The following is a 26,780-nucleotide window of genomic DNA, read 5'->3' as shown; positions in this document are numbered from 1 at the left end:
TGACTCCGAGGCGCCCGGACGCCTCGGCGGGAGCCAATCAGGGGGCGTGACGTCAGTTTGGCGGGGAGTTTGGTGGCCGGGGCTTACAGTGGCGGGAGTTGGAGGCAATAACTAGTCGTGTTCTGAGGGGTGCAAGATACGATTTCTGCTGAACCTGAGGGGCATTTCCACGGCTTTTCTGTCAGTTGAACCTTTTCCTCTGGCCCAGATGCTGTTCAATTCGGTGCTCCGCCAGCCTCAGTTCGGCGTCCCGAGAAATGGTGAGTAACGGCCCTAACCGCTTCTTCTTGCTGGCGGGCTTCACCTCCCCCGAACAACACGGCGGACCAAGGCCGACTCCAACTCTGTTTCCCAGCCCCCGACTTCTCCCACGGCCAGAGTGAGTTCGTGTTAGCGAGGACTACTGAAGAAAGCTGCACTTTCTTGCCCTTGGGACACTTTTAATCGTAATCGGGATTTTTAAAATCGTAATATGGGCTGAAGGAGGGAAGAAAGTCGAATCGACAGGCCTTCTTTACGGCTTCTATGTTGCACGGTAACTGGAAAATGCGTGCATTTGTGTGTGTGTGCGCGGTTCCACAGCTATGGGAGATCGTCAGGACTCGTGTTCACTGATTGATTTGTTGATTCACTGATTCATGTGTTGTAGAACTTTAGTGAGCCCTACTATTCGTTATATATACTTGTGAGTGTGACCCGCTATTAAAGAACTCATTCCAGCCGAGAAGACAACATCTGCTTCTAGCATGGTCAAAAAAATGTTCCCCCTGATTACTACATGTGCGTAAAAATATGAAATTACAGAGTGAAAAATGACCATAACCACCTCCCCCAGAGATAACCACTCGTGATAGATTAAAGTAGATTATTCCAAATGTTTTCCAATGCCAAGGTAATATGTATTGTTATTTACAGAAATGGGATCAAAATGTTTTGTTTGGTTTGTTTTTCACTGTAACGGTATAACTTGGGGGATTTTTCCAAAGTATGTAAAAATCCAACTTCCTCGTTCCTAAGTTCTTAAAGAATCCAAATTCCTAAGGAACTTGAGGCTCCTTAGGTTAAAATATCCCCAGTGGGAGTTTTGAGCTTAGGTTTGGGTGTCATTGACCTGAAACTTTCTGGTAAATTTCTGAGGCGGGAGTTACTACCCAGACTAAGGTTGGATACAAATGAAATCTCTTTCTTTTAAAAATGGACTAGGTCTTCTTTCCCCTTGAAACCATGTGTAAAACAAAAAAGAATCTGAGAAGGGAACTTTTTATATTAAGGCAAAGGTCTAGGAAGAGGATATTGAGAAGTAGACTGAGGAGTAGTCCCACAACTTCCTGCCCCCAATCTGAACTTTATACCGTTCTTACCTACTTCCCCCCTGGATAATCTTTGTGATTATACTCTAAATACCCCTCTCTCTGACTCTCCTGGAACCTTGCTTGGGTAACTTCTCTGTGCTCTGTGTTAAGTGTGGCAGTACTGCCCCGTGATAAAGAGCTCTGTTTTTGGAATTAAACTGCCAGAGTTTTAATTCCAACTCCAATCTTTACCGCCTGTGAGTCCTGGGGCAAGCTATTTATACTTAGCCTCTATCTTGTAACAGATATTCTCCTAACTCCCCAATCTTTCTGTCTACTCCCCCCCCATTTACGAATACTCATTTATTGTTATGTATCAGACACTGAAAGTCATTCATTGGTATAGATTATGCACTGAACTTTATAGGACCATCTTCTTTCCCCTTTCATGTTGGTATTCCACTCTGGGTCTCTTTTCTCCTTCTGCCTACTCCTACATGGATGAGCCACAACCAGGGTTTCTTCCACTACTACTTGCATCCTTCCATTCCCTATACTTTACATCCATTCCTATAAAAGCTGTGTGAGTATCTTCATCCACCAGGTCAATCCCACAACCATCTCAAACTCAAGTACTCAAAACTGAACTCACTTTTCCCCCAAACCTGCTATATTACCTATTTTAGGGAGTGGTCCTGTTATTTTAGACTAGTCTTCCCAGTCAGAAACCTGAGTCAGTCAAAATTCCTCTGTTTTCCTCAAGGTGCAGAAGGTTCCCTTAAAATCTCTTGAATCTGTGCTCTCTCTATTCCAACTGATTTTTGCCTCATCACTATAACTTGGATCTGTTCTATGCTTACCATTCCATTTCCCTAGGTTGGACCCTAATAACCTTGTTATAATGTTTGCATTATAACAAGGTTCCCAAATTGCCTCCTAGTTTCCCTCTCTCCCCTTTATTCTCTACATTGCTGCCAACAATCTTTCTAAAGTGAAAATCTGATTACTCTTCTATGTATAAGTTGTTATCTAAAAGTTTTTATCATAGGTTTAAACTTGCTGAAATTTATAATAAAAATGCTCTGTCATTTAAAATGTACCTGATAGAATATGAATACTGTGGTGATTTGATGATCATTTCAATCATTTTTTAAAAATATGAACAAACTCTTTAACTGCCAGATTTTCTATGTACATTTCAACCTTGAACAGTATAGGGATTAGAGTCACCAAACCCCACGCAGTTAAAAATCACCTATAACTTTGACTCCCCCAAAACTTTACCAATAACCTCTTGTTGACTGGAAGGAAGCCTTACCAATAACATAAATAGTCAATTAACACATACTTTTTATGTTATACATATTGATACTGTATTCTCACAATAAAGCTAGAGAAAAGAAAATGTTACTAAGAAAATCATAAAGAAGAGAAAATACATTTACAGTTCTATATTTGTGGGAAAAAATCCACAGATAAGTGGACTCCCACAGTTCAAACCTATGTTTGAGGGTCAGCTGTAGTTGCTTTTTCCTCCTTGATTTTATTTCCACTTTATTTTTCCCACAGAATTTATCCTAATGTAATTTGATTCTAAGTTTGAAAAATTATTTTATTGATCACGCTGTCATACACCTCTGTGAAAAAAATAAACTCAGTATTTTCTGTAATCATAAGGCTCTGAGTGTGAAGTTTCCTCTGAATTGAATTGTTAAAATTCCTAGTATGCAAATGATCAAAACAATATAGACTGAATTTTGATAAATAAATGAAGCAAAAAGTAAAATTTTATTGGAAGTGTATCTTTTAAAGAGATGGATTTGGCTGTTTATGATGTCTTTATTAAAGGAATTATCCTATTGTCTCTTAGTTGAGTCCCAGAAGTTTTTGTACCTTGGATCAGTGCATGGTATAAGACTGGGGCATGGAATTGCCTTTCTTTTGAAAAGTGGAAGAAAAGCAGTGATGAAGGGCAAGGAGGAAAAAGAGCCTCAACCTTCTCAGATCAGTTATAGAAATGCACCTATATCAACTGCTTCTCTGAAAACTCATGTCCCTGGATACTCCTTGAAAAATTGGCGTGTAATCCCAGGGTCTTAAATTGTACATTGAGGAAAGAATAGGCTTTTCCAAATGAGTGTTATGGGGGAAAGCATTACGCATTCATGTTGGAAGCAGCATAGCACAATAAGGATCCAAAAGTTGCTGAAGAGACCAGTCCGCAACTGTGTGTTGTAGGGAGTGCAGAAATGGAGGGGTAGATAGAGACAAGTTACTAAACCATGTTAGGCGGTTTGTTGGTGTTTGGATATTAGTCTGTAGGCAGTGAGGTAGAGTTGAAGGAGTCACTGTTTAATTGCAAAGAATTAGGTATCCAGAGCTTATCATGTTCAGTTCCGCCTGAATTGTTCAAGATTTGGTCCTTTTGAATTTGTACGTTGCAATCATTAGATTATTATTATTTTTAATCCCAAACCACAAGTGTATATATACAGAGGTTTTTGTTTTAAAATTCATTCTGTAGCTGGATATTTGTGAACTCTACAATATAACTATTGTAGTCTTTCTTTAGTGGTCTTTTGATAACTTGTTTACACTGATACCTAACCTTGAGGTAATACCCCCAGGAATAATTACTAAATCTGGATTGTATTCTTTGCCTCTTTTGGACTGATTCCTTCAGCTTATCTCTAGGAACATCAAAGCTAGATTTTCTGAGGTTATGTCAGCCTGAGATGTCTTCTCCAAAGAGTATTTTTGATGAAAAGTGATAATTGAAGGTACCCTAAAATGTGAGAGTTTATTAATTATTTAAATAGTTCTAAATAGATGGTAACTTCATTGTTTCCTGATGCTCAATAAACATTTAGTTCTCAGTAACCATTTATTTAATGTTTCTTTTATATATTTAAAATGTGTTGATCTACATATCTAAATAATAAAACAAATCTTCGAAGATTGCTTACTATTTATTTAGGACCATTATGCCCATTAGATCTCTGACCCAAGCAGAATAAATGCTCCCTCTACCCTGAATTTCTTCCTCTTTTGTGTATTCAGTGGAAACTTACTCATCTCTCAATGTGTTTGATTTCACCTCCTCTAAAGACTTCCCTAACCCTATTACTAGCCAGGGTTTAACTGATTATACTCTAGGGGTAGGTTTATAGTTTAAGATAACTGTGAGTTGTCGTGAACATTTTAGAATCCTAGAATTTCAGTACTAGAAAGAGGAAGTGAAATTAGAGTTTACTTGTGAGTATGTTAGTAGCTAGGTAGGCAAATTTACATACATTATTTCCTTTAATTCTTTAACCATTGGATTATATATGATGTTGCAGGTAATTAAAGAGTTTGCAGTAATGTTGATTTAGAAACTCTGGAAACAAAATGTTAATTGAAGAAAATGGCAGTTTTAATGGTTGTGGTAGTCTTTGGGGTTGTGTTTTGTAGTTGTCATCAAAGGGTGCAGGAGGAATAAGATCTTTTTTAATGTGCAAAGGCCATTTGTTTCTTAAAATCTTTGGTGTACCAGCAAGAGTCTCCATTTAAGATGGTAAGCCTATCTTAAGTTGACAGTGCCCTTTATTTTAACCTAAGGACCCCTTAGGAAAATACCAGAGACTGTATTATAGAGGACCCTGAATAGTGAGTGGATTTATATAAAGTATATAAAGCTTTTAAAAACAAACATTTACCTCTGCACTTGTTAAACGTATTGAAATGTGATGATATATTGAAATTCTATAAAGAATTGTGTCTTACTTTAGGGTGGTCTTCCCAGTACCCTCTACAGTCCCTTCTAACTGGTTATCAATGCAACTGTAACGATGAGCACACTTCTTATGGAGAAACAGGAGTCCCAGTTCCTCCTTTTGGATGTACCTTCTCTTCTGGTAAGAGAATTACTATGTAAGCTAACTGTTCAGAAATGGTGTATTTCATCCTTAAAAAAAAATATACCGGGGTGTCCCCCCATTCAAGAAAAAGTAGATGATAGAATTTTTCTAATAGCTGTTCTCCTCTGATTTATGAAATAGACTTTTAAAATCTCTGTGCATAATTATATATTTCCTCTAAAGCATAGGACTATCGTAGCGTTTTGTTTTGTTTTAACTGATAGTGGGAAAGGATTGCAAAGGTTCAGCCATCATGAAAACTGTTTTGCCCAATGGATGCACCTTTTGGTCTGATGGAATCTCTCTGTAATGCATTGGGGAACTTATAAACAGAAATAGAGTACTTGTCCCCACTGTTAATAGTTTAAGAGGGGAAAAATAAAACAGTATGAAAAGGAAATTTAACTAATAGACTCAACCTGCTGGTGGCCTATATTGTATACTTTTCTTTGCCATTGGTCAGTATTACTCTTGTTTTATTTAAGTACTACCCTTCTCTAAATAAGGGATTATCTGAAGATAATTTTGGTGGTTTTGAGTCATTTACTAAATTAGATATTATGGCAAATTTTAAGCAACCTTTCATTCAAATTACCTCTCTACCATATCAAATGCTATTTGGGTAGTAGCAACTTCCCTCTTCAGATTCTTTTTATTTAACTTGTAGCTTTCAGTTTATCTGTATTGTATTGTTTTCATAGCTTTATACTCTGCTTTAAAATTTTTGTGTTACTCTTTATGTATCTTATTCTTTATTTCTTATTTAGCTCCCAATATGGAGCATATACTAGCAGTTGCCAATGAAGAAGGCTTCGTTAGATTGTATAACACAGAATCACAAGCCTATAGAAAGAAGTGTGTCAAAGGTAAGTCTAGGCCTAAAATTTTTGTTTTAACATTATTTTAAATTCATAAAGCCTCAAGTAAATTGTTATTTGAATGTATTCCCAATTATATTCACTTCTGATGAAGTCTGTTTAGGGACCAGGCTAAAAGAAAATGGTAGATGGCCCTTCTGTCAATACTATAAGTATGGCAATACCTTTACTGAAAGTTGAAAAAAACAACAATACGATTTAGAATTAAAAACAGTTCTTCTTTTAAAAAGTTAAATCTTTTACACTTAATGTAGTTGGAGGAAACACTACTTTAAAATATTTATGTTGACCAAGCATCTCTCTTATATAAAGCAAAGTTCTACTGATCTTAAGAAGCTAATAATTTGGAACTAGTTAAGTCAAGTGTGGAAATAAATAAAACAGGCTGTGAATAATACAGCTGTACAAAAAAAATGCCATGGGTGTCAAGAGGAAAGCTTTCGTGTAGTAAAGATGGCAAGGACAATTTTTCATAAAGAGTAGAACATTTGAGTTGGACTGTAGTATTTAAACCTATGGAGGTGGAATAGGACATGCCAGGTGGAGGGGAAAGCATTAGCAAAGGCCTAGAGATAAGAAAACATAGGCTATAATTAGGGAATAGGGAGGGATCCAGTTTGGTTGGAATAAGGTATGTGGAGACAGTGAGAGATAAACCTTGCAACAGAGATAAAGGCCAAAGCATGCAGAACCTTAAATGTCAAACTACTTTAGATTCCATTCAGAGAGCATGATGAAGATTTTTGAACTAGAGAATATTTCAGGAAGATTCCATTTTGGAGAATATATTACTAGTCACTTCATGGAAAGGAATTTGATATCAAATGGTAGTTCTCTCTAGTAGTGAAGGAAATATGTAAGTTCTGTGAGTACACAAGTTCTCTTTGGCCCATGGATTATAGGGCGCTCATGACTTATTTTTTCACTCTAGCTTTCAAGAAATTCAAACTGCTATTGATATGGCTACCCCTGAACATAGTCTAGACATTTCACATTCACCATTTTCTTTGTTTAGAATGGATGGCTCACTGGAATGCTGTCTTTGACCTGGCCTGGGTTCCTGGTGAACTTAAACTTGTAAGTGACTTTGAATTTATTGGAATCTGGGTGAATACTGGTAAAGTGTTACTTTATTAAATTATGTTACCTTATTTTTTGTAAGGTTACAGCAGCAGGTGACCAAACAGCCAAATTTTGGGATGTAAAAGCTGGCGAGCTGATCGGAACATGCAAAGGTCATCAGTGCAGCCTTAAGTCAGTTGCCTTTTCTAAGTTTGAGAAAGGTAGGTCTGTGCCTATCCTCTTTCATGTCCTTAACCTCCTTTATGGTGAGTTAATAAGAAGCTTTGATTGTTTGCACCCTTTCCCCTGTCAGAGTTGCTACTTTTCCTACATTGAGATTGAGAGTCTCATGACTGAAATCCTCCATGAGATTAAGTTGACTTTTAGTCCCATTCTTGTGGACATTATCTCCAGCCTGTTCCTGTAAGAATCTTCAGGGGCGCCTAGGTGGCTCAGTCGTTAGGCGTCTGCCTTTGGCTCAGGGCATGATCCCGGCGATCTGGGATCGAGCCCCACATCAGGCTCCTCTGCTGGGAAGCCTGCTTCTTCCTCTCCCACTCCCCCTGCTTGTGTTCCCTCTCTCACTGGCTGTCTCTATCTGTCAAATAAATAAATAAAATCTTTAAAAAAAAAAAAAAAAGAATCTTCAGATAGTTTTTTTCTATAATCCTTCACATAAGGTAAACATTTATAAACAGCTACAATACCTCTGTTCAACTTTGTCCTTTAAGGCCAAAACGCTGTACTGGACACTGATTAACTCTATTTGTAAATTAGTTACTTTAACTCTGCTAGTAAAATTTTACTTAAATGGAGAGTGGGGCTGGAGTGGGAAACCTGATAAAATGGACATGATTCTCTACCTAAAAATTTTACCATTTAATTACTTTAAATGGCCCAATTCCCTAGTATGTTTCAACTATTATTTACTCAAAATTGATCTTTCTATATTTATTTTACTATTATAATGGAGAAGGAAGGCTTTAAGAGTGATATATAATACAGCACAGTACTGTAGCAGCTAGGGAAAAACTTAGGAGTGTCTGAATTAGCTCTTCATTTCTCTTCATTTCTTTTCTCCTTCCTCCATTAGTTTCTCATCGAATATATATATATATATATATTTTTTATACAAATAGACTAACATCCATCTCAAAGAAGTGGCTGAATTAATCTGACTTTAATCTCAATTAATAAAGACAAACATTACAGTCTTCTTTATCATTAAGAAATGCTCTTTTTAAAAGAAACATTTTCATTTACTCACGTGAGCACTCAGAAATATTAAACTGAGTTGTTGAGCTGATTCGGACTCAAAAAAAGGTCAATTTTAATTGACTGTGTTTGCTTTTGAGAGTGGAACCGTGAAGTATATATGACATAGTTTTTATCTCTGCAGAAATTTTCATTAACACATCTATTGTATAAAGTTAGGTATGGTTGTATTCTAGTTTACTACTGTGTTAGAGTTGACTCTGAGTTTAAAAAAATAATGTAAGGTCATGAAAATTAACCTTACTAAAGGTAAATTTATTTAAAGAATAACAGAAAAGGAAAACACTATGTCTTTTGATCCCTTTGCTTAATTTTTAAAATTCTATACGGTAAATCTATGCCAATATGGCCGAGTAGAAAAGGCATTGAATTAGAACTTGGAGCTGGTAGCTTTTATCATGGCTTCTGGTAATCTGTAGGTGCTCTAGCATGAATTACCTAGTTGGACACTGTTCCCCATGGCCTCATAGTTTGGTTGGTAAACACAGATTAGATTTTAGATCTTCAGCCAAATGCCTTTGTACAGGGCACACTTTTATAATTATACATAGAACCCCTGTGTTTTATTCCGGTTTCTGCCTCTAAACTCTTGGGCAAAGTCATTTTTATCTCCCTGGACTTTCATCTGTTGATTTTTTTTTTTAATTTTATTTATCTATTTGTGAGAGAGAGAGCACAAGCAGGGGCAGTGGCAGGCAGAGGGAGAAGCAGGCTCCCCACTGAGTGAGGAACCCAATACAAGACTTGATTCCAGTACCCTGGGATCATGACCTGAGCTGAAGGCGGACACTTAGCTGACTGAACAACCCAGGCATCCCAATGTTTTTGTTTTAACAGGGAATTAACTCAGTAAGAGTCAAATTGCAGATGTCAGACCTACAGGAGGGTCAGATCTCGATTCAGTTCTTTAATTTAAGCCTTAGTTATAAGCCTCTTTTGCTTTTCCCTTGCATATATGGTTCAGGGATCAACCAGAGACCTGTGCTAAGTTTAAACACAGAGTTAGAGTTAGCCTTTCTCTGGCTCTCTCCGTGGTTCCCCTCTCGCTCTGGCTCTGGCAGCTCTTGTTACCTCAGTCTGCTTCTCCTCGTCCTCTGGCTTGAAAGATGGCAGGTTCTGTATTGGCATCTTAGCTGCCTGGTACTGATACTGCAACTGTGGCCGCCTTCAAGGTACAACTACAAAAGCCAGTAACTTAGCCCAGGCCAATCACTTGCTTCAGGTGTTGACTTCCCTCCAAAAATTGCATGTTTTCGTTCAATTTATAAAGAGGCCTCAGGTAGTTGGTTTTTATGTTTTGTCCAGAGGTTACAGCTAATGCAAGTGGATTGGTTTGGTAAGTGCTCACTCTTCCACACAGGAAGCAGAGTTTTTTTGGTTTCGTTTTAAAGAATAAAACATTACAGATAAATTGAAGTTCCCCTATGTTCCCTTCTCCAATCCCGTTGCCCTTTTTCCATCCCTAGAGGCATCCTCTTTCACCGTTTTGTATGGATCTGGTCCATATTTTTATACTGAAGACAGTACAGCTTGGAGATTTGGAGAGTGGGCTCTGGATTTATTCTGCTAGGAATACCTTTATAAGTTATTTATCCTCTCTATGCCTTAGTTTTCTTATCTTAAAATGAGGATAATAATATCCACCTAATAGGGTTGATAACAAGAATCGAGATAATGTATATGAAGCACATGGGATAGTGTGTGAGCGCTTAGTAAACTCTCAGTATATTTTGGTTATTGCTTTTTCATTATTCTTTCCATAGGTATACTACATATAGTATTTTATGTGTTTTAAGAATATTTACACAGAGGGATTATTCTCTAAAGCATAGTATTTTGAGTTCTTTATAATCCTTCACAGCTTTGTTTTCTCTTATTTGTTGTCGAGCCATATATTTTTTCATTTTTAATTGCCTATGCCAATTACAGTACTACCATATAATAGATGCTCTAGGAAACTTGAAATGCATGCATTATTGGCCTGGTTTTGTTAACTTCTTGATAAACTATTTATTTCCCCATAGCTGTCTTCTGTACAGGTGGAAGAGATGGAAACATTATGGTCTGGGACACCAGGTGCAACAAAAAAGGTAGCCTAATTCCATTTTAATTTTGATAAGTGTGAGATCACCTCATACTTATTTTGAATGAGTTAGTGATTTCATCCGATTACCAGCAGGTGGCACATGTTCATAATCCCTCATTTCTTCTGCTCACTGTTCCAATTCTCAGGATTGTTGTGATTGTTGCAAGTATTACCCTCTGTATTTATCTCATATTGTCTTCTGAACTATGCCACTTACCTAAATTATTGATAGAATTGGAATTATTAATACATGGGCTCAGTGGTAAACGACCTTTTAAATGTTATTTGGCTTTAAAGAATTGGATTAAATTAAACGTAGTTATGCCCACATTGCCCCCATGATACCATTAGTAGAATGCAGTGATCATCTAACTGCTTACTTCCTTTTTAAAAAATAATTTATTTTTAATAAACTGTTTTTCAGAGCAGTTTTAAATGTATAGCAAAATTGAGTAGAAAATACAGAGAGTTCTGAGTACTGATATACTCCCTATGCCTACTGCCTTTCCCACTATCAGCATCCCATGGCAGAGTTGGACATTTGTTTAAAAAGCTGCACTTGCACTGATACACCATTAGCACCCAGTGTCCCTCAGTACTTTACAGTAGGGTTAACTCTTGGTATTGCACATTCTATTGGTCTTGCCAAATGTGTAATGATATGTGTCTATCATTATAGTATACAGAATAGTTTCACAATACTAAAAATCCTCTGTGCTCATCCTACTCTCCCCCTAACTCCTGACAACCACTGATTGTTTTTTTGCTGTTTCCAGAGTTTTACCTTTTCCAGAATGTCACATAGTTGAAATCATACAGTATGTAGCCTTTTGAGATTGGCTTCTCTCACTTAATATGTATTTAAGGTTTCTCCTTGTCTTTTCATGGCTTGGTAGCTCATTTCTTTTTACTATTGAATAATGTGCTGTTATCTGGATATACCACAGTTTATTTGTACATTCATCTCCTGAAGGACATCTTGATTGCCTCCATGTTGTGGCAGTTAGGAATAAAGCTGCTATAAATATCGTATGCTTATTTCTCTTCTATACATCATAATGGCACCAAAAGAAATGTAATGCTGTAGTTCTGATGGCTTCTAATTTTTCGATTAAGAATATAATTAATTCTGAGCTCTTATGTGAAAATGTTACATTCAGCATGGGACTAAAGTTCTGAAACCTAAATCAGTTTGTTTGGACTGTCTTTCAGATGGATTTTATAGGCAAGTGAATCAAATCAGTGGAGCTCACAATACCTTAGACAAGCAAACCCCTTCAAAACCTAAGAAGAAGCAGAATTCAAAAGGACTTGCTCCTTCTGTGGTAAGGTTTTATAGCTGCGTACACGTGTGCAGATCTTAACATGGAGTAGGATGGAATCTCATTTTAGGTAACTTGTTGGGCATAAAATAGCTGTAGATTAAGTGAATGAGAATCTTCATTCAGTGGTTTATTACTTAACTGCTCAATACTTATAGTGGTAGTTCTCAAACTCTAGTGTGTAACACAGTCACCTGGAAGCATATTAAAAATTCGTCTTCCTAAGCCTCATCCCTAGAGATCTCCATGCATACACTATCTACAATATAATGTAATTTATTAGGAAAGGGGGGATAGTTTGAAGAAGCGTAATAACTACCATGATAGAGTTTTCTATGAGGTGGGTAATCCCCATTTTTTACATAACACAAACTATAGGAAATATGTGAATTTTTAATATTTTTTAAACATTTGCCAAAATATTTAAATATATTGAAACATTTAGGTAGAATGTAATATCTCTCTAGTACCTTGTACTCAAAGCATAAAGCTTAAACATTGCCCATAATACATCTTTTTTCTTTTAAAAAAAATCACCATGGCTTTTACTTTAATGTGTTTATTTTTCTAATATTCCTGGTCTGTAAGAGCCAAATTAATATGTTGGAGAAGTGTGTTTACTAAAACGTTAGGACTTGAAATTGCATACCAAGAGTAGGAACACAGGCATGAGTGGAAACTGACAGGATTAACAGTAGTTTTTGGCGGCCAAATGGAGTTAAAATGGATATCAGATTCTGAGCCAGGAAAACTTGTTAACAGCAATTAGGAGGTGAAATTCCATTGAGCTCCTTTAAATTTTTCAGAGCACATAATCATCTTTCATCAGTAATTCTTTAGACACTCCTATGTGACAGTTTAGGTAGATGGTGACATTTTGGAGATGAAACAGGCACAAGAAAGTTAAATGAGTTTCCTATGGAGATGTAGCTTATTAGTAGGACTGATTTTTAAGTAGAACCAGGAGGTTTAGACAAATATTTTATTCACCTGTTTGTTTCTCGAGTGCAAGTCAAAGTCAACACTATGTACTATAACTTAATGATGTTTAGGTCATTTTAATGCTAAAATTACTTCTTGGTCAGTATATCTGATTTAGGATTATTGGAGAGGGAAGATTTAGTCTCAGAATTTGGGTGGGGGCTATCTATCATTTTCGCACCTTGGTCTCTTGATGAAGATTATGATACCCAAGATAGGACTTTCTTCTATCTTTTTCTGCCTTATGCTGTCAGGATTTCCAACAGAGTGTTACTGTGGTCCTCTTTCAAGATGAGAATACATTAGTCTCAGCAGGAGCCGTGGATGGGTAAGAGCCTTTATTTCTTGGTTCTTTTGATGAGATCTCTTTCATAAACTGTGATAGGGAAGTCACCTAGTCCCATTATAATTGAATGTGTATGCTTTTAACTTTCAACATAGTGAATATCCAGCTGAGAAGAGGAACTACAGATCACACTGAAAAATATCTAGTTAGGACTCTTGCTCAAATAATTAAATGAGGTAATCCATATGTCACACTTAGCACATTATCTAGCACATAGAAGTAGTGTTGGCTGTTGCTGCTGTTGTAGAGAAGCTGGATGGGTAGCTCACTTGTCCATGCAGTGTAATTTAGGCAGTGAATCTTATTTTCAGGAATAAAATTTCTATTATTTTGGATTTTTATCTTCTCAGGTTTAGTAATACCCTAAAAGTAATACCCTAAAAGAAGGGGAGTAATCTACCTATATTGATACTAAGACCTAATGACTTTCATATACCTGCCATCCATGATTGGTCTGAATGTTTGGCTTTCGAATAAGTTTATGGTACTTCTTGATTTGTTGCTTTGTTACAATAAAAATTCTCTGAGTGTTTTTAAGCACCCTTCTTTGCCCTTTTATTTATCATATCTCCCTTCAAAACTAATTTTAAAAAATGATGGTTTAATGAACTAGGATTTCCATTGTGTCTTCTGGACAGTAAAACTCGTCTGTGGACCAAATTCTCAGGCACAAATGAAGGATCATCTCAAGGTTACTAGTTATACTTGTGAATGGCTGTGAAACCTTGCTGTTTGTTTCCAAGGATATTGCCCTTTTAGATCAAGCTTGTGTTTTCATGTTGCTGATACACTAGATATGAAGGGGGTGCCTGGGTGGCTCAGTTGGTTAGGTGACCTACTCTTGGCTTCCACTCAGGTCCTGATCTCAGGGTTGTGAAATCGAGCCCTGAGTTAGGGCTCCGAGTTCAGCAGGGAGTCTGCATGGGATTCTCTCTCTCCCCCTCCCCCTGCTCTCACTTGCTCTTTCTTTCTAAAAATAAATAACATCTTAAAAAAAAAAAACTACATGTTGAGAATTAAGACAATTATACCAATAGATGAAATGCAAAAATACTTTATTTTGCAGGAAAAGTTGTTTAGACCAGACTACTTAAGGAGTTACATATAGAGATAAAACCATAGGGATAGAGCTTGTTACTTACAACGTTAGAGGTTACATACAGAGTGTTAAAAGCTTAGGAAGCACTTGTTTTGCTTTGGTTTTTTTCTGAAAACAATGAAACAATGACCATTGGAACCCAACCTTCATCTTCCTTTTCCGCTCTCTTGAAGTAAACTCAAGGTAACCCATCACTGGGTCAGATCACATCTGTTTCCGTTCTGCCAGAGTTGTTAGCCTGACATTGGAAACAACAGTATGAGATAGTTCAGTCTGTTTCCCAATGAGATCTCCTAATTATACCTGGTTGATGTGCCAGAGGAGTTAGATTAAAAGTCTTTTCACGTTCAATGTAGTTGAAACTGGTTGGAGTTGGGGGGGGCTACAAAGTAACTTTCTTTACCTTGGTTTTTAGGGTAATCAAAATATGGGATTTACGTAAGAATTATACTGCTTATCGACAGGAACCCGTAGCATCCAAGTCTTTCCTGTACCCAGGTAGCAGCACTCGAAAACTAGGTAAGCCTTTTTATACCCTATAGGACCTTTTTGGAAATGTGAGTTTTTGTTAAAATTTTAAAACTAAATATCAAGCTAGCTTTCAGCAACATAGACTTGAGATTAACATGTGGTTGTATCTTTTGGAAATTCAAAAATAAAAACTCAGAAGAATATTTTTGGTTTGTATATATTTGGGGGAAGAATAATCTGATAATCTTGTGGAATGATCTTCTTGCCTCAACATTGTCACCTCAGTTCTACTTGCTGTCATCAGGACATGCTAACTAAAGTTTCCTTTTTCTAGGATACTCAAGTCTGATTTTGGATTCCACGGGCTCTACTTTATTTGCTAACTGCACGGATGACAATATCTACATGTTCAATATGACTGGATTAAAGACTTCTCCAGGTAAGGTCTTAGCTATTTAAAATCTCTACCTGGGAAAATAAAATAAAATAAAATCTCTTACCCAGAAACTAATGCAGAGGTCTTTGTTATTGATAATTTAATATTGATCTTTTTTTCTAAACTACATTTTTTAACACATTGGAGGGCTTTGGGGTCTTTGATTAGTTCTAGTGATGTTTTCATAGGTATATTTTCCTTGTGCTGTTTCGCAAGTAAACAGAATCCTGCTGTATATAGTGACTTAATTTTATTTTAGCAGTGAGTCTTTCCTGAAATTATGTCCTTTTGACTATATTTAGAATTGTCTCAAATTTTGTAGGATATATAAAGCTGTTCTCAGCTTTTGTCTTGTTCAGGGGTTGTTTGTTAAAATTAGGGGGATGAATTTTTTAAAGTATCTAAATAGTTTTTATTTACCTCAGCCTTCTTAATGTTGGGCAATGTCTATTTTATCCCTAGTTTTCCCTAACCTCACCTTTTTTTACTTCAAGAAAATTAAAATTGGAATCTGGTGTTTAAAGTTGATACATGGCACTTTAAAAGAAGAAATGAAAGTTTCTCAGTCATACTCTAAGAAGGTTTTTTGGGTTACATAATTTTAAGAATATTATCAATTACTTAGGCAAGCTACATATTAGTAACCTTGTTTTTGCTCAAGTATAGCTCTGTCAGAAACAGACAGATTCTATAATCCCTAAAGCTACCTACTTCCCACTAAAGTAAGATGTGCTGAATTAAATAAGAAATCTTAAAACAGTACAGAAGTAGGCTTTTACAGAAGTTTTCAAAGACTACCCCAAGCCAGTATTAGGAGTTTGAGTTCTGTGACAGCTTCACAGTTGGTATTTCCAATATCCTGGATTAGGTCTGGTGTTGTCTAAATAAGAGCAAGAGTATTTGGAAAAGGGAAGCAGTTTATAACTTCTTTTGCTGTTTCCCTGAATGGAATCAGAATTTGGACAGCTTCTAATTTAGATGGTCATATAAAATAGACTTTTCAAAATCTTTCTCCAAAAGTTATTTTCAAATGTACAAGAACTCTTTCTCTGTCATTTTTTTTGTAGTCTGACCCTAAAGGGGTCTAGTCAAACAAATATGCTTAAGGCTACTGTACTAAAAATTTAGTAGCCTTTTTCCTGTGCTCCTAAAATTATTTTGTTGGTTCCTATAGATAGGTAGGTAGGTAGATACATTCTTTAGAAATTGAGTGACAGATGTGTGTATGACATTGGGTAATTGCTTATCTTTTTCAAAACTTCAGAAAGCGTCCTGGGTTTAATACTTCATCTCCTGTACTTTTAATTTACAGTGTTTTATTATACTAAGAGATGTTTATAAAGATGACTCGGAAGCACTTCACTGAAGCATTTTCAGAGTCCAGATTATCAAAGAAAGTTTAAGTTGAGCTAGTCAAAGCCAATACAGGCTTTAGGTTTTTTGGAATGGTTTGAAGTATTTAGTGTACTTGGTTAGACCAGCAGAGGGCAATAAATACTTACAGGTCTAGTGGGAAATTTGGTCTGTAGTTTTCTATTCACAGAATTAAGAAAGATAAACAATTATATTATAGTTTTAGAGCTGTATTCAGAGCAAAGGAGCCTGTTTATTTTGTGGGGATTTACCTATCAGTAGATAAAAGGAAAATGTGTATCTGAATTGAGTCATATTCTGCTTAACATCCACAGTGGAAGTATTGGTGTGGAGAGTATTTGATATGTAGGCTTTTTCTTGAAAAGCTAAAAATACAAAGTCCTTTTCCAGTTTTGCTCTGGCAAAAGGAAGAGATTTCTGTGAGCACTAAAGGAAAGCTATTAAGTCCCTTGATAATTCTTACTTCCTTTCTGTTAGAAGATTGGAGTGAACTTTTTTTCCTGCTTAAATATGTCCTTAAATTCTCCAATAACTGAGATTTTTTTCTTATATTTCCTATTCGTGTTCTGATACCAGAGGCCTCAGGTTTTGGTGTTAGGATAGAAGAACCCATCAAGCACATTGTGCGAGATTGGATTACTTGCCCTTTTACCATAGATAGTAAGAAGTCTAAACCTGAAGGCTAACCCTAACCTAGTTGGAGTATCTTACATACAAACATAGAACTTACCCCACTAGCTACTTTTTTTCAGCCTGCTTAAAGTTTTGGATTAAAAGATTCCCACAATAAATAAATAAATAGATAGGTAGGTAGGTAGGTTGATTCCCACATCCCAAATGAGCTATCCATAAATCTTAACTCTTTCCACTGGTTCTTACCTATTCATGCAACAGATGTTTGAAGATCTCTGTTCAAAGCACTGTGAGGTCTAGTGAGGAAAGAATAAAATATGAAATCTACCCTCAAGATTTGAAGTCTAAGAGGAAAAAGGACAAATATATTACACAAGAGGGAAAGCCCTATCCTAGTGTAGGGAAGGAGGGTCTAATAAAGGCATTTTACTAAAAGAGTGGACACTGGTTGCATTCTTCTCCTTAAGAATGTTTTCTGTCACTTTCTCTTCCATAGCCAGCTCCATACCAAGTATTTGGGCTGAGATCATGAGATTGGGTCTAATATAAAACCTCTTTCCAAGACTTCCTTTACTTTTCTGCCAGTGACCAGTTCCCTTTAACTTAATAAAACTTGTTAGAACACGTATACTGTCTGCATTTATGTGAACACTAGAACCAAGTAATTTGTTGGGTTTTTTCCTCTGGTAGTGGCTATCTTCAATGGACATCAAAACTCTACCTTTTATGTTAAATCAAGTCTTAGTCCAGATGACCAGTTTTTAGTCAGTGGCTCAAGTGATGAAGCTGCCTACATCTGGAAGGTAAGTTACCAAACTTCCCTCACAAATGTGAGACTAAAGTATTCTTATAAATATTTCTTCCCAGATGAGTAAGTTTAATGTAAACACATTAACTTTTTCTACCTTAGATGTTCAGTAAAAGTTGCTTCTTGCTTAACACAGCCAAACCTCACTCTGATTGTCAGAATATATCACACTTTCATGGCCAGAGCTTCTCAGAAATTGATAATCCATGTATTCCAGCAGTTTCACAGATTATCAGGAAATTGAGAATTCAGAAGTCTAGAGAGAACTTAACTACCTTGTCCTGCTTCCTGGCAAATACGTTGGACTGCCTTTCTGCTCTGTGTTTTCAAACTCCTCATTCAAAATACAGTATTTTAATTCCCAGGATCCTATGCCCAAATCAACCATAGAGTCTGCACAAAACACTAAAAAGTATTTGTATGGTAATTATGTTCTTTACTCTCTTAAAAGTGGCCAGTCTCAAGGTTACTAGAATAGATGTGTCTACTTTATCGGTTTTGTATATATTTAATAGCGTTACTTAATTTATTTTACAGATTCCATTTCTGTTCACAAGTTTATTTTCTTTCTTTTCTTTTTAACAGTGATTCCTAAAGTGACTACTGTAAACTAAGAAATTTAAATTTGTCCGTATGACATTCAGTAGAGAAAACTGAAATATCACATGAGTAGTACTTGCTGACTACTGAAAAATAGGTCTCGTGGTACTAATTAATTATAGAAATGTCTGGGAGTTCAAAGACATAAGAGCATTATGGCATTGTTTTCCAAGGGCTAGAAATTAATTATCTTCTAGGTTGCCCTGTAATATCATAAATGTTCTTGACATTGGTGAATTGAATGATCAGAATTCACACATTTTGGATTTTGTTTTTTGTTGTTATTTTTTAAAATTTATTTGAGAGAGAGAGAGCAAGTGAGCAGGGGGAAGAGCAGAGGAAGAGGGACAAGCAGGCTCTGCGCCGGGCGCAGTGCCCCACATGGAGTCCAATCCCACGAGCCCAAGATCATGACTTGAGCTAAAATCGAGAGTTGGATGCCTAACCGATTAAGCCACCCAGGTGCCCCACATTTTGGATTTTAGAGTCATAATGTCTAAAACTTGATAGATTCATGGGTTCAATGTTATCAAATGCCTTCTCAAGAGGAAATTATATCAGTATTAGTCCTGCCAACCTCTAGGAAGTCGTATCTTTAATGTTGGCTTAGGATAGGGTAGAACCTGTCAAGTGTGAAGCATAATTCTGCTTAAGTTCATCTGGTCTTGGAGGACATACTAAAAATAACTTCTCTGTATACCTAGAGGTGCAAAAATACAACACTAACTTAAGTTTTTAGTGGTTATATCCTAGATGGTCACATGGTGGAGATGTTGTTCTATCCAAGATGCTTTTGTATTGTACTTGCCTCTTTCTACAAGCACATTTCTTTCATGAATTGTATTTTTAAATGAAACTTTGCTTATCAAATATATATCTGAGACTCTAATCCATAGAGTTTGTATCTAATTTCTTGTCTATAAAATTTTCTGACTTGAGTTTTAAACTTCATCGATAACGTGTTACTAACACAAATCTTTCTTCTTATATTTTAAGTTTTGAGTTTCAAATTTGGTCTTAATACTTCGTATTTTACCATCTTTTTGTTTTTCCTTTCTCCTTCTCTCACTGTCTTATCTTCATTCCTTTTTTTACTGTGGCTCCCAACTTAGCAGGAAGGTTTTATTCCTACCAAAGTCTGTTTCTTTTTAAGTTTTTAATTCTTTAAAAAAAAATTACACAAAAAATATAATAAAAGATTATGCAAAAAAATACTTCTGCACTGATAATTTTTAAAAATCATTTAAAATCAGTTTTTAATATGTATACATAATTATGCATATGATTATACATTCTATACATATGTGTTTGCGTGTATATATGGATACAGTTTTATTGTCAATTCTGAAAGTTCCTCTCTAGTTATCTTCTCTAGTACAAATGCTTTTTTGTTTGTTTGTTTCAGGGAGTGAGGGTTGAGGTATAGTTTCTCTCTCTAAAGATGTGCAGTAAAGAGACTTGACTGTTGTTAGTAACCCATTTTCAGACATCCAGTCAGTGACTATCACATACATGGGTGACCCTTTCTAAATTCCTAGGCTGGGTCACATGTCAGTGTTGAATGATGTGGTTCAGACATGATGTTCTCCGGCCTGTCCACACATAACTCAGTGTGCAGGCTCTGATATTTGAGATCCTGGCAAGCTTACTGCTCCTAAAATTGAATTTGCCTAGGAGGTGGCTCAGTTTCTCTTTTCCATGATTAAAAAAAAAGGGTGGAATATAGTTTAAAAACCATTCCATGCAAGCTGAATATCATGCTGTTAGGTTATCTTGTAGCTCTGCTGTGTTTCCAAAAGGTCAGAATTCTCTCAAGTGTTGGGAGTTTTCCTATGTTAGAAAGCCCATGGGCACAAAAAGAGTGAAATAAAAGAGTTGCAGATCTTAAGACAGAAGAGAATGGCCTTTTAATCTTTACCACTGCTCAGCAAAAGGGAGATGTAATATAGTTAGACTCTGATACGAAGGACCAACACTTAAAAATAAAAACAGTTAATATATTTTTTCTTTTTAATTTCTTACCCTTTGTGCCACCCTTACCTCCCCCCCTTCCCTGGTTCATTTCTGTTATAGCCACTGAATAGTATTGAAATGGTTATAAATAAACTCATTTGGCACAGTCATTCTACCGCTGACTGGCGAAACATTGAGCCTGACACTTTAGGAAGTGTAAATGATCTCATGGCAGAAATAAAGATGAGATTTGGTTTCTGACTGGGCAGAGTAAGGAGATTTTTTGAGGAAAGGTGCTGATCTTTTTTGCATGTTTAAGGATACAGAATGTTTTATTAGATGTGTAGCTTAGAGCCATTTATTTCTAGTGGTAACCTTCATAGTTCTAGGAGTTTTAACTTGGGGATTCTTCGTGTCTTGAATTAAAGTCTGTATAACAACTAGAGTATGTAAGAGAGGACAGTTTTCTGTGTTTTGACCATCTCCAGAATGCATAGGTGTTATACACAAACAATGAATCATGGAACATTACATCAAAAACTAATGATATACCATATGGTGACTAACATAGCATAATAAAAAATTTAAAAAAAAAGTGCATAGGTATAAATGTCTCTTGGACTTAATAGTTTCCTCTAACTACTTAAGAGTAGAGGGAGATTTTTAAAAAATTAAATCCTGTAATTACAGTAATGTTTTATCATAACGAAGTGACAATAAACAAAAACTTATTTGAATAAAAATGAAGAATTTAAAAACAAGTTGAGTTTGACTAGGGGAAATTCACCTTCTTTGAAGTAGTCAACAAGTATACTGTCCCATGCTAAGATAGTCCTTAACTGTGAAAGCTCCTGTAATTACATTCATACAAACTTGCTGGACACTAGTACTCATTTCAGCCCATAACATACCCTTCTCTCCACCCTTTTTTTTTTAATTGAGATAGAATTCACATAATATAAAATCCATCATTTTAGTTATTTTTAAATGTACAGTTGATTTTGAGTAGCCATCACCACTGTCACATTACCAGACATTTTCATTACTCCAAAAAGAAAGACTGTACCCTTGAAGAGTCACTCTTCATTCTCCCCTGTCCTCAGCCCCTGGCAACCACTAACCTATGTTCTGTCTATGGATTTGCCTGTTCTGGACATATCCTATAAATGTAATCATACAATATGGGATCTTTTATGTCTGGCTTATTTCACTGAACATAATGTTTTCCACATTTGTTGTGTTGTTGCACGTATCAGTACTTCATTCCTTTTTATGGTTGAATATCCATCGTATGGGTAGACCACATTTTATTTATCCATTTATTAGTTGGTGGGCATGTAAATTATTCTACTTTTTGGCTTTATAAATCTACTATGAACATTCATGTACAAGTTTCTGTTTGAACATGTATTTTCAGTTTTTCTGTGTGTATATCTAAGAATAGAATTGATGCATCCTGGGGCGCCAGGGTGGCTCAGTCAGTTGAGTGACCAACTCTTGATTTCAGCTCTGGTCATGATCTCCAGGGTATGGAATTGAGCCCCACATTGGGCTCCTTGCTGGGCAGGGAGCCTGCCTGAGATTCTCTCTCTCTCTGTCTCCCCCTTCCCCCCACCCACTCACCTGCGCACATGCTATCTCAATCTCTCAAATGGATGAATAGACCTTTTAAAAAAAAATTGCTGGATCATATAGTAATTAATTCTGTGTTTAACTTTTAGAGGTACTTTCCCCCTACTTTAATGCTATACGAAGTGCCTGGCTCAACAAATACTGACTTTTATTGTCATTATTATTCCTACCTTATTATCAGTTTGTAAAAAGTTTTTCAAGGGGTCTTTTGTTTTTTCTCTTAGATCCTATAGATAAATGCAAAAATGTGCATATATTCTATTGGCGGATGTTTGGTTTTTCTTGAGATTTATTTTAATCCTTTGTGTACATGTTTAGGTTCCCTTAGGTATTGTAACGCCTAGAAAATTGAAGAAGAGGCAGTATCTTGAAATGATAAGCTAGAGGCCACAAGGAGAGTAAACCAGTGGAGTAGAATAATGTGTTCCTACCAGGGAGGGTCAGTCAAAAGGACATTAGGATTTTCTCTCCCTTTTAATTTGCTGCTACCAGGCCTGCTCAGGCCTTGGATGAAGAGAAACTTAATGGGCTGGGGCCATCCCAAATGCAGGAGGGAGGAGAATTTCTGTGGCTCCTGAGATAGACACTATCTTGAAAGTCTTTTCTAAAATACTCTACCTTGTGAGAGAATAAGTTATTGTTCTCTGTGCCATTGTAGGAGGCAGAAAGTGAGATCCTTTTAGATAATACTCAGGAAAAAGCTTTTTCTGTTAAACTAATTAACCCAGCAAGGCAAATTAGACTCTACTCTTTCTCTTCTTTTGCTTTTTGAATCATTACATGTGCCATTTAACCCAAGAAAGCAGTAGTAATAATTGAGTTGGATGACCTTATGAATCAGTGTGTTAACTCTCTTCACTACAATTGAAGGAATCTATTAAGTTTTCTTAGTCATTCTATGCAAATATTCTTTCCAGAGTCGCCTCCACTTTCTTCATGCAGATGAGCAATGATTCAGAGCCTCAGGAAAATGAAAAGAGAATAATTTCTCTTTTTCAAACACATGCTAATAATAGTTATGTGAGTTTATATGCCATATTTGTGCTGATTAATTCCATGGCCTCTGAAAGGGATTGACAACTCTTGAATAAGTCAGTCGTCAAATGCATATTACTAGTGGCATCCAGTGAGGGGGGGACATCTGATCCTTTGTCACGTGTGTAGTACTGCACAATATGACCCTTCTTGATTCATTAAGACGTGGCAGTACTTAACTGAAAATTCAAGATTTCTTAAAGCAAATTTACCAAAATGAAATTTTAAAGGATTTTTCCCCCAAAAAAGCTACCAAAATGCCATGTAAAATAGAATAGAATAGAATAGAATAGAATAGAATAGAATAGAATAGAATAGAATATAGTTTGTATTCCTTCAAAATGAAGGGCTATAACTTCAGGGACTTTGGTAAAAAAATCAGTGTGTCCTTTGGAGCAAAGACTGTTATCTTGTCACAGGAGAGCTGGTAGTATGTCTGAGATACCTTCAGGATTTATTTAATGTAGTATTCCTCGAAGTAGCTAATTGGAGAAGATCTGAAAATGTCTAGGCTATGTAAAAACAGAACTCTACTTGAAGTTCATACTACCCAGCAGCTGAACCCTATCCTTATAGAAAGTTTACCAGCTAAGGGGTGAGGAACAATGTCATTCTTGAATTTTAGTCAAAATATATATAGCTAGGTAGTTTTGAATTGAAATAAGACCTGTCCCGGTATTTAAGTTCATATTATTTACTTATTTTGGCTATTTTCATTCTGTTTTCTCAGATCAATGACAGAAATACTTTTACTGCCCATTGGGACTCTTTTCTGAGCTATAACTAGGCATACCTAGAGATATTTGGTAACAACCGTGAAGCTCTGTAAGACACAGATGTGGAGAGATTCAAAGGCTCTATCCAGGAGACCTAATACTGCTCTGCTGACTTGTTTTTTTCTTTTTTGATGTTGTGATAGGTCTCCACACCCTGGCATCCTCCTACTGTGCTCCAGGGTCACTCTCAAGAGGTCACATCAGTGTGCTGGTGTCCATCAGACTTCACAAAGGTTTGTAAATAAATTTCTATCGTTGGTTTAAAAAGTAGATCACAGATTTGTAGGTTTTCTCAAGGTTAGTTTGAGAGTTACACAGACTTTCATGTTTAAAGATTGAAACATCTAGAGGCTCTCCAGGATCTATGTCAGCATTAACCATACATATTCTACTTTTCTCTACCAGTAGAGAAACTTACACTAAGGAATAAAATTGGATTTCTTTTTTTCTTCTTTTCTTTTTTTTAATTTAAACTCAGTTAATTAACATATATTACTGGTTTCAGAGATAGAGATCAGTGACTCATCAGTCTTATATAATACCCAATGCTCATCACATCACATGCCCTCCTTAATTAAGTCCATCACCCAGTTACCCCATCCCTCCCCTCCAGCAACCCTCCATTTGTTTCCTGTGATTAAGAGTCCCTTATGGTTTGTCTCCCTCTCTGATTTCATCTTGTTTTATTTTTTCCTCTCTTCCCCTATGATCCTCTGTTTTGTTACTTAAATTCCATGTATAAGTGAGATCATATGATAATTGTTTTTCTCTGATTGACTTATTTTGCTTAGCATAATACTGTCTAGTTCCATCCACGTCATTGCAAATGGCAAGATAAGAATGGATTTCTTGATTTCCTAGAGTAATTCCTTTCCTAAACAGAGTTAAGTTTTCAATGTAATTAAATTTCATCTGAAAATACACGGTAAAAAGAAAATCTAAGGTGGAAAAACTAGTTTTATTAACTTTCTACGTGTTATCAATGTAGTATATTAAAGGTGACATCGTGACTGTAGTGCACAGTCCAATTTAGTTTTCACATGCCTAAAGAGTGCTTACTGTGAAGTCATATGTGTTAGGTTATCTATGGCTACACTATGTAAGTAGCTTCAAAACGTTTTAGACATTTCTCACGTAAAAAAATTTTTTTAACAATAATACTTAAAGACAAACAGACAAAATATCTGCAATGTAAAAAGGCCAGAAACATAAACCTTGTGTACACATGGGGATTTCATATAATAGTGGCCAAGTTCCACTCATTCTCCCAGCCCCTACTGCCTCTGGTCTTTGGGTTTTTTGGGGTTTACAAGAAATATCACTTCTATGGGTATCTCCCCTTTCATTTATGACGTTTTGAGGTTTAGTTCCCATCTGTTTTTTATCCTCTAGAAACTTCTTATGGTCTGATCTACTCATGGCATCCCTGCTAGCTTTTCAGTACTGCTTTGGATTTCTTTTTGTTTCTATATCTGTATAACCATTTCTGTGGTTATGATAGACTTTTTTTTTTTTTTAACTCGTTGCTTTAATCACCACTAATTACATCCCAATGACATTTTTCTTCTGAGATTCCATGTAACTTCCAGTGAAATATCTGCTTTTAACATGGAGTTTTGTATCTTTGTAGAACTAAGAATTTTTTAGTTATTCAGCTATTTATGTTCTCTTTTTTCAACTATCATGTATTGCCCTTATCTGTATGTACAGAAAAGACTCATAGGTAGTGATAGGGCTGTTTACCTATACTAATCTAATGACCACTTCTTTAAAAGTTTTTATTTTGTTTTGTTTTAGTAACTTTGTTCCTAGCTTAGAGATAAGAAAGTAAAATATGGTTTTAAAATCTAGGCTTTGAAATTGGAAAAATTTGGATTTCAGTTTTAGCTTTGCCTCTTAATTGTGGTGACCTTGGGCAAATAACTTTATTCTTATTTTGTAGATGAGGTTATTTGAGTTCAAGGCTTTTTACACTGTGAGAATTAAGCAACAAAAAAATGTAAATTGTCAGACTCACAGTAGGTGCTCTGGAAATAATTCTTGTAAATAGACCATAGAGTAACTGGGGATTCCAGGCATTTCTTGTTGAGCAGTTAAAAATGTGTGTCTTCTTTTGGCCTCCCAGTAAGGAAAGGAAAAAGCTGCCAGTCTCTTGGGGGCCAAGACTTAAGAGAACGTGTGTTCTTTTTTTTTCTCTCTCTTCAGTGACTGAAATAGAGAAATTATATAAACAAATGCTGGGGAACAGCTCTGGTACCAGTGGCCATTTGCCACAAGATCTTCAAGCTGGACTTTCTCTGCCATAAAAGGCTTGGGACCAAGATTGGGAATGGTCAGATATTTTTAAAGGGGCAAAGGTTATTTTTAACTTCTTTCAGCCTAGTGAACTTGTTGTTTTCCCATATTGCTCCTTTACCTATCTGAAAAAGAATCTCAAAGGAATGGTTTCATTCTACTTGTCACAGCCTACTAGAGTCACAGACTAAGCCTGATCTTGGAAATGGTCCCATTACTTTAGCAGTAAGCCAGAACATGTAGAATTCAGAAGAAAGTGGTAGAAATTGAATGTTGATGGCATTCACTGGTTTATCATTTAAGAGAGGAAATAAAAAAGGTGTCATAATTATATATTTCATAGTTATATAGAAGGTGGTGAAGATGATGACTTGCCCAGGTTTTTGAGAGTAAAATGACATGAAACTGATTTTATAATAGGGCTTTAGGTCAGATAAGACATGACTGGCAACAAAAGACATACCATCAGAATTATAAAGAAACTAAAGTCCTTTGGAAATTTGGAGTGATTCCTGAAAGCAAGGAAT

The 26,780-nt window shown here is 36.1% G+C and overlaps 1 protein-coding gene across 1 annotated transcript in view; it reads left to right on the top strand.

Annotated features, from left to right (window-relative positions):
• The first annotated feature begins 103 nt into the window (after positions 1-103).
• DTL (denticleless E3 ubiquitin protein ligase homolog) overlaps positions 104-26,780 on the top strand; it is a 41,564-nt gene continuing 14,887 nt past the window's right edge. The window contains exons 1-12 of the mRNA XM_040636365.1: positions 104-260; positions 5,063-5,188; positions 5,959-6,057; positions 7,085-7,146; positions 7,232-7,352; positions 10,431-10,496; positions 11,705-11,817; positions 13,050-13,123; positions 14,656-14,759; positions 15,046-15,150; positions 17,845-17,957; positions 24,102-24,191. Coding sequence (XP_040492299.1) covers positions 209-260; positions 5,063-5,188; positions 5,959-6,057; positions 7,085-7,146; positions 7,232-7,352; positions 10,431-10,496; positions 11,705-11,817; positions 13,050-13,123; positions 14,656-14,759; positions 15,046-15,150; positions 17,845-17,957; positions 24,102-24,191 — 1,125 coding nt within the window. The 5' untranslated portion in view covers positions 104-208. The remainder of the gene's footprint in view (positions 261-5,062; positions 5,189-5,958; positions 6,058-7,084; positions 7,147-7,231; positions 7,353-10,430; positions 10,497-11,704; positions 11,818-13,049; positions 13,124-14,655; positions 14,760-15,045; positions 15,151-17,844; positions 17,958-24,101; positions 24,192-26,780) is intronic.

The sequence above is a fragment of the Ursus maritimus genome, unplaced genomic scaffold (assembly GCF_017311325.1).
Source record: "Ursus maritimus isolate PB19 unplaced genomic scaffold, ASM1731132v1 scaffold_2, whole genome shotgun sequence".
Lineage (NCBI taxonomy): Eukaryota > Metazoa > Chordata > Mammalia > Carnivora > Ursidae > Ursus > Ursus maritimus.
The sequence above is the reverse complement of the archived record's forward strand: the minus strand, read 5'-3'. Positions and strand labels throughout refer to the sequence as shown.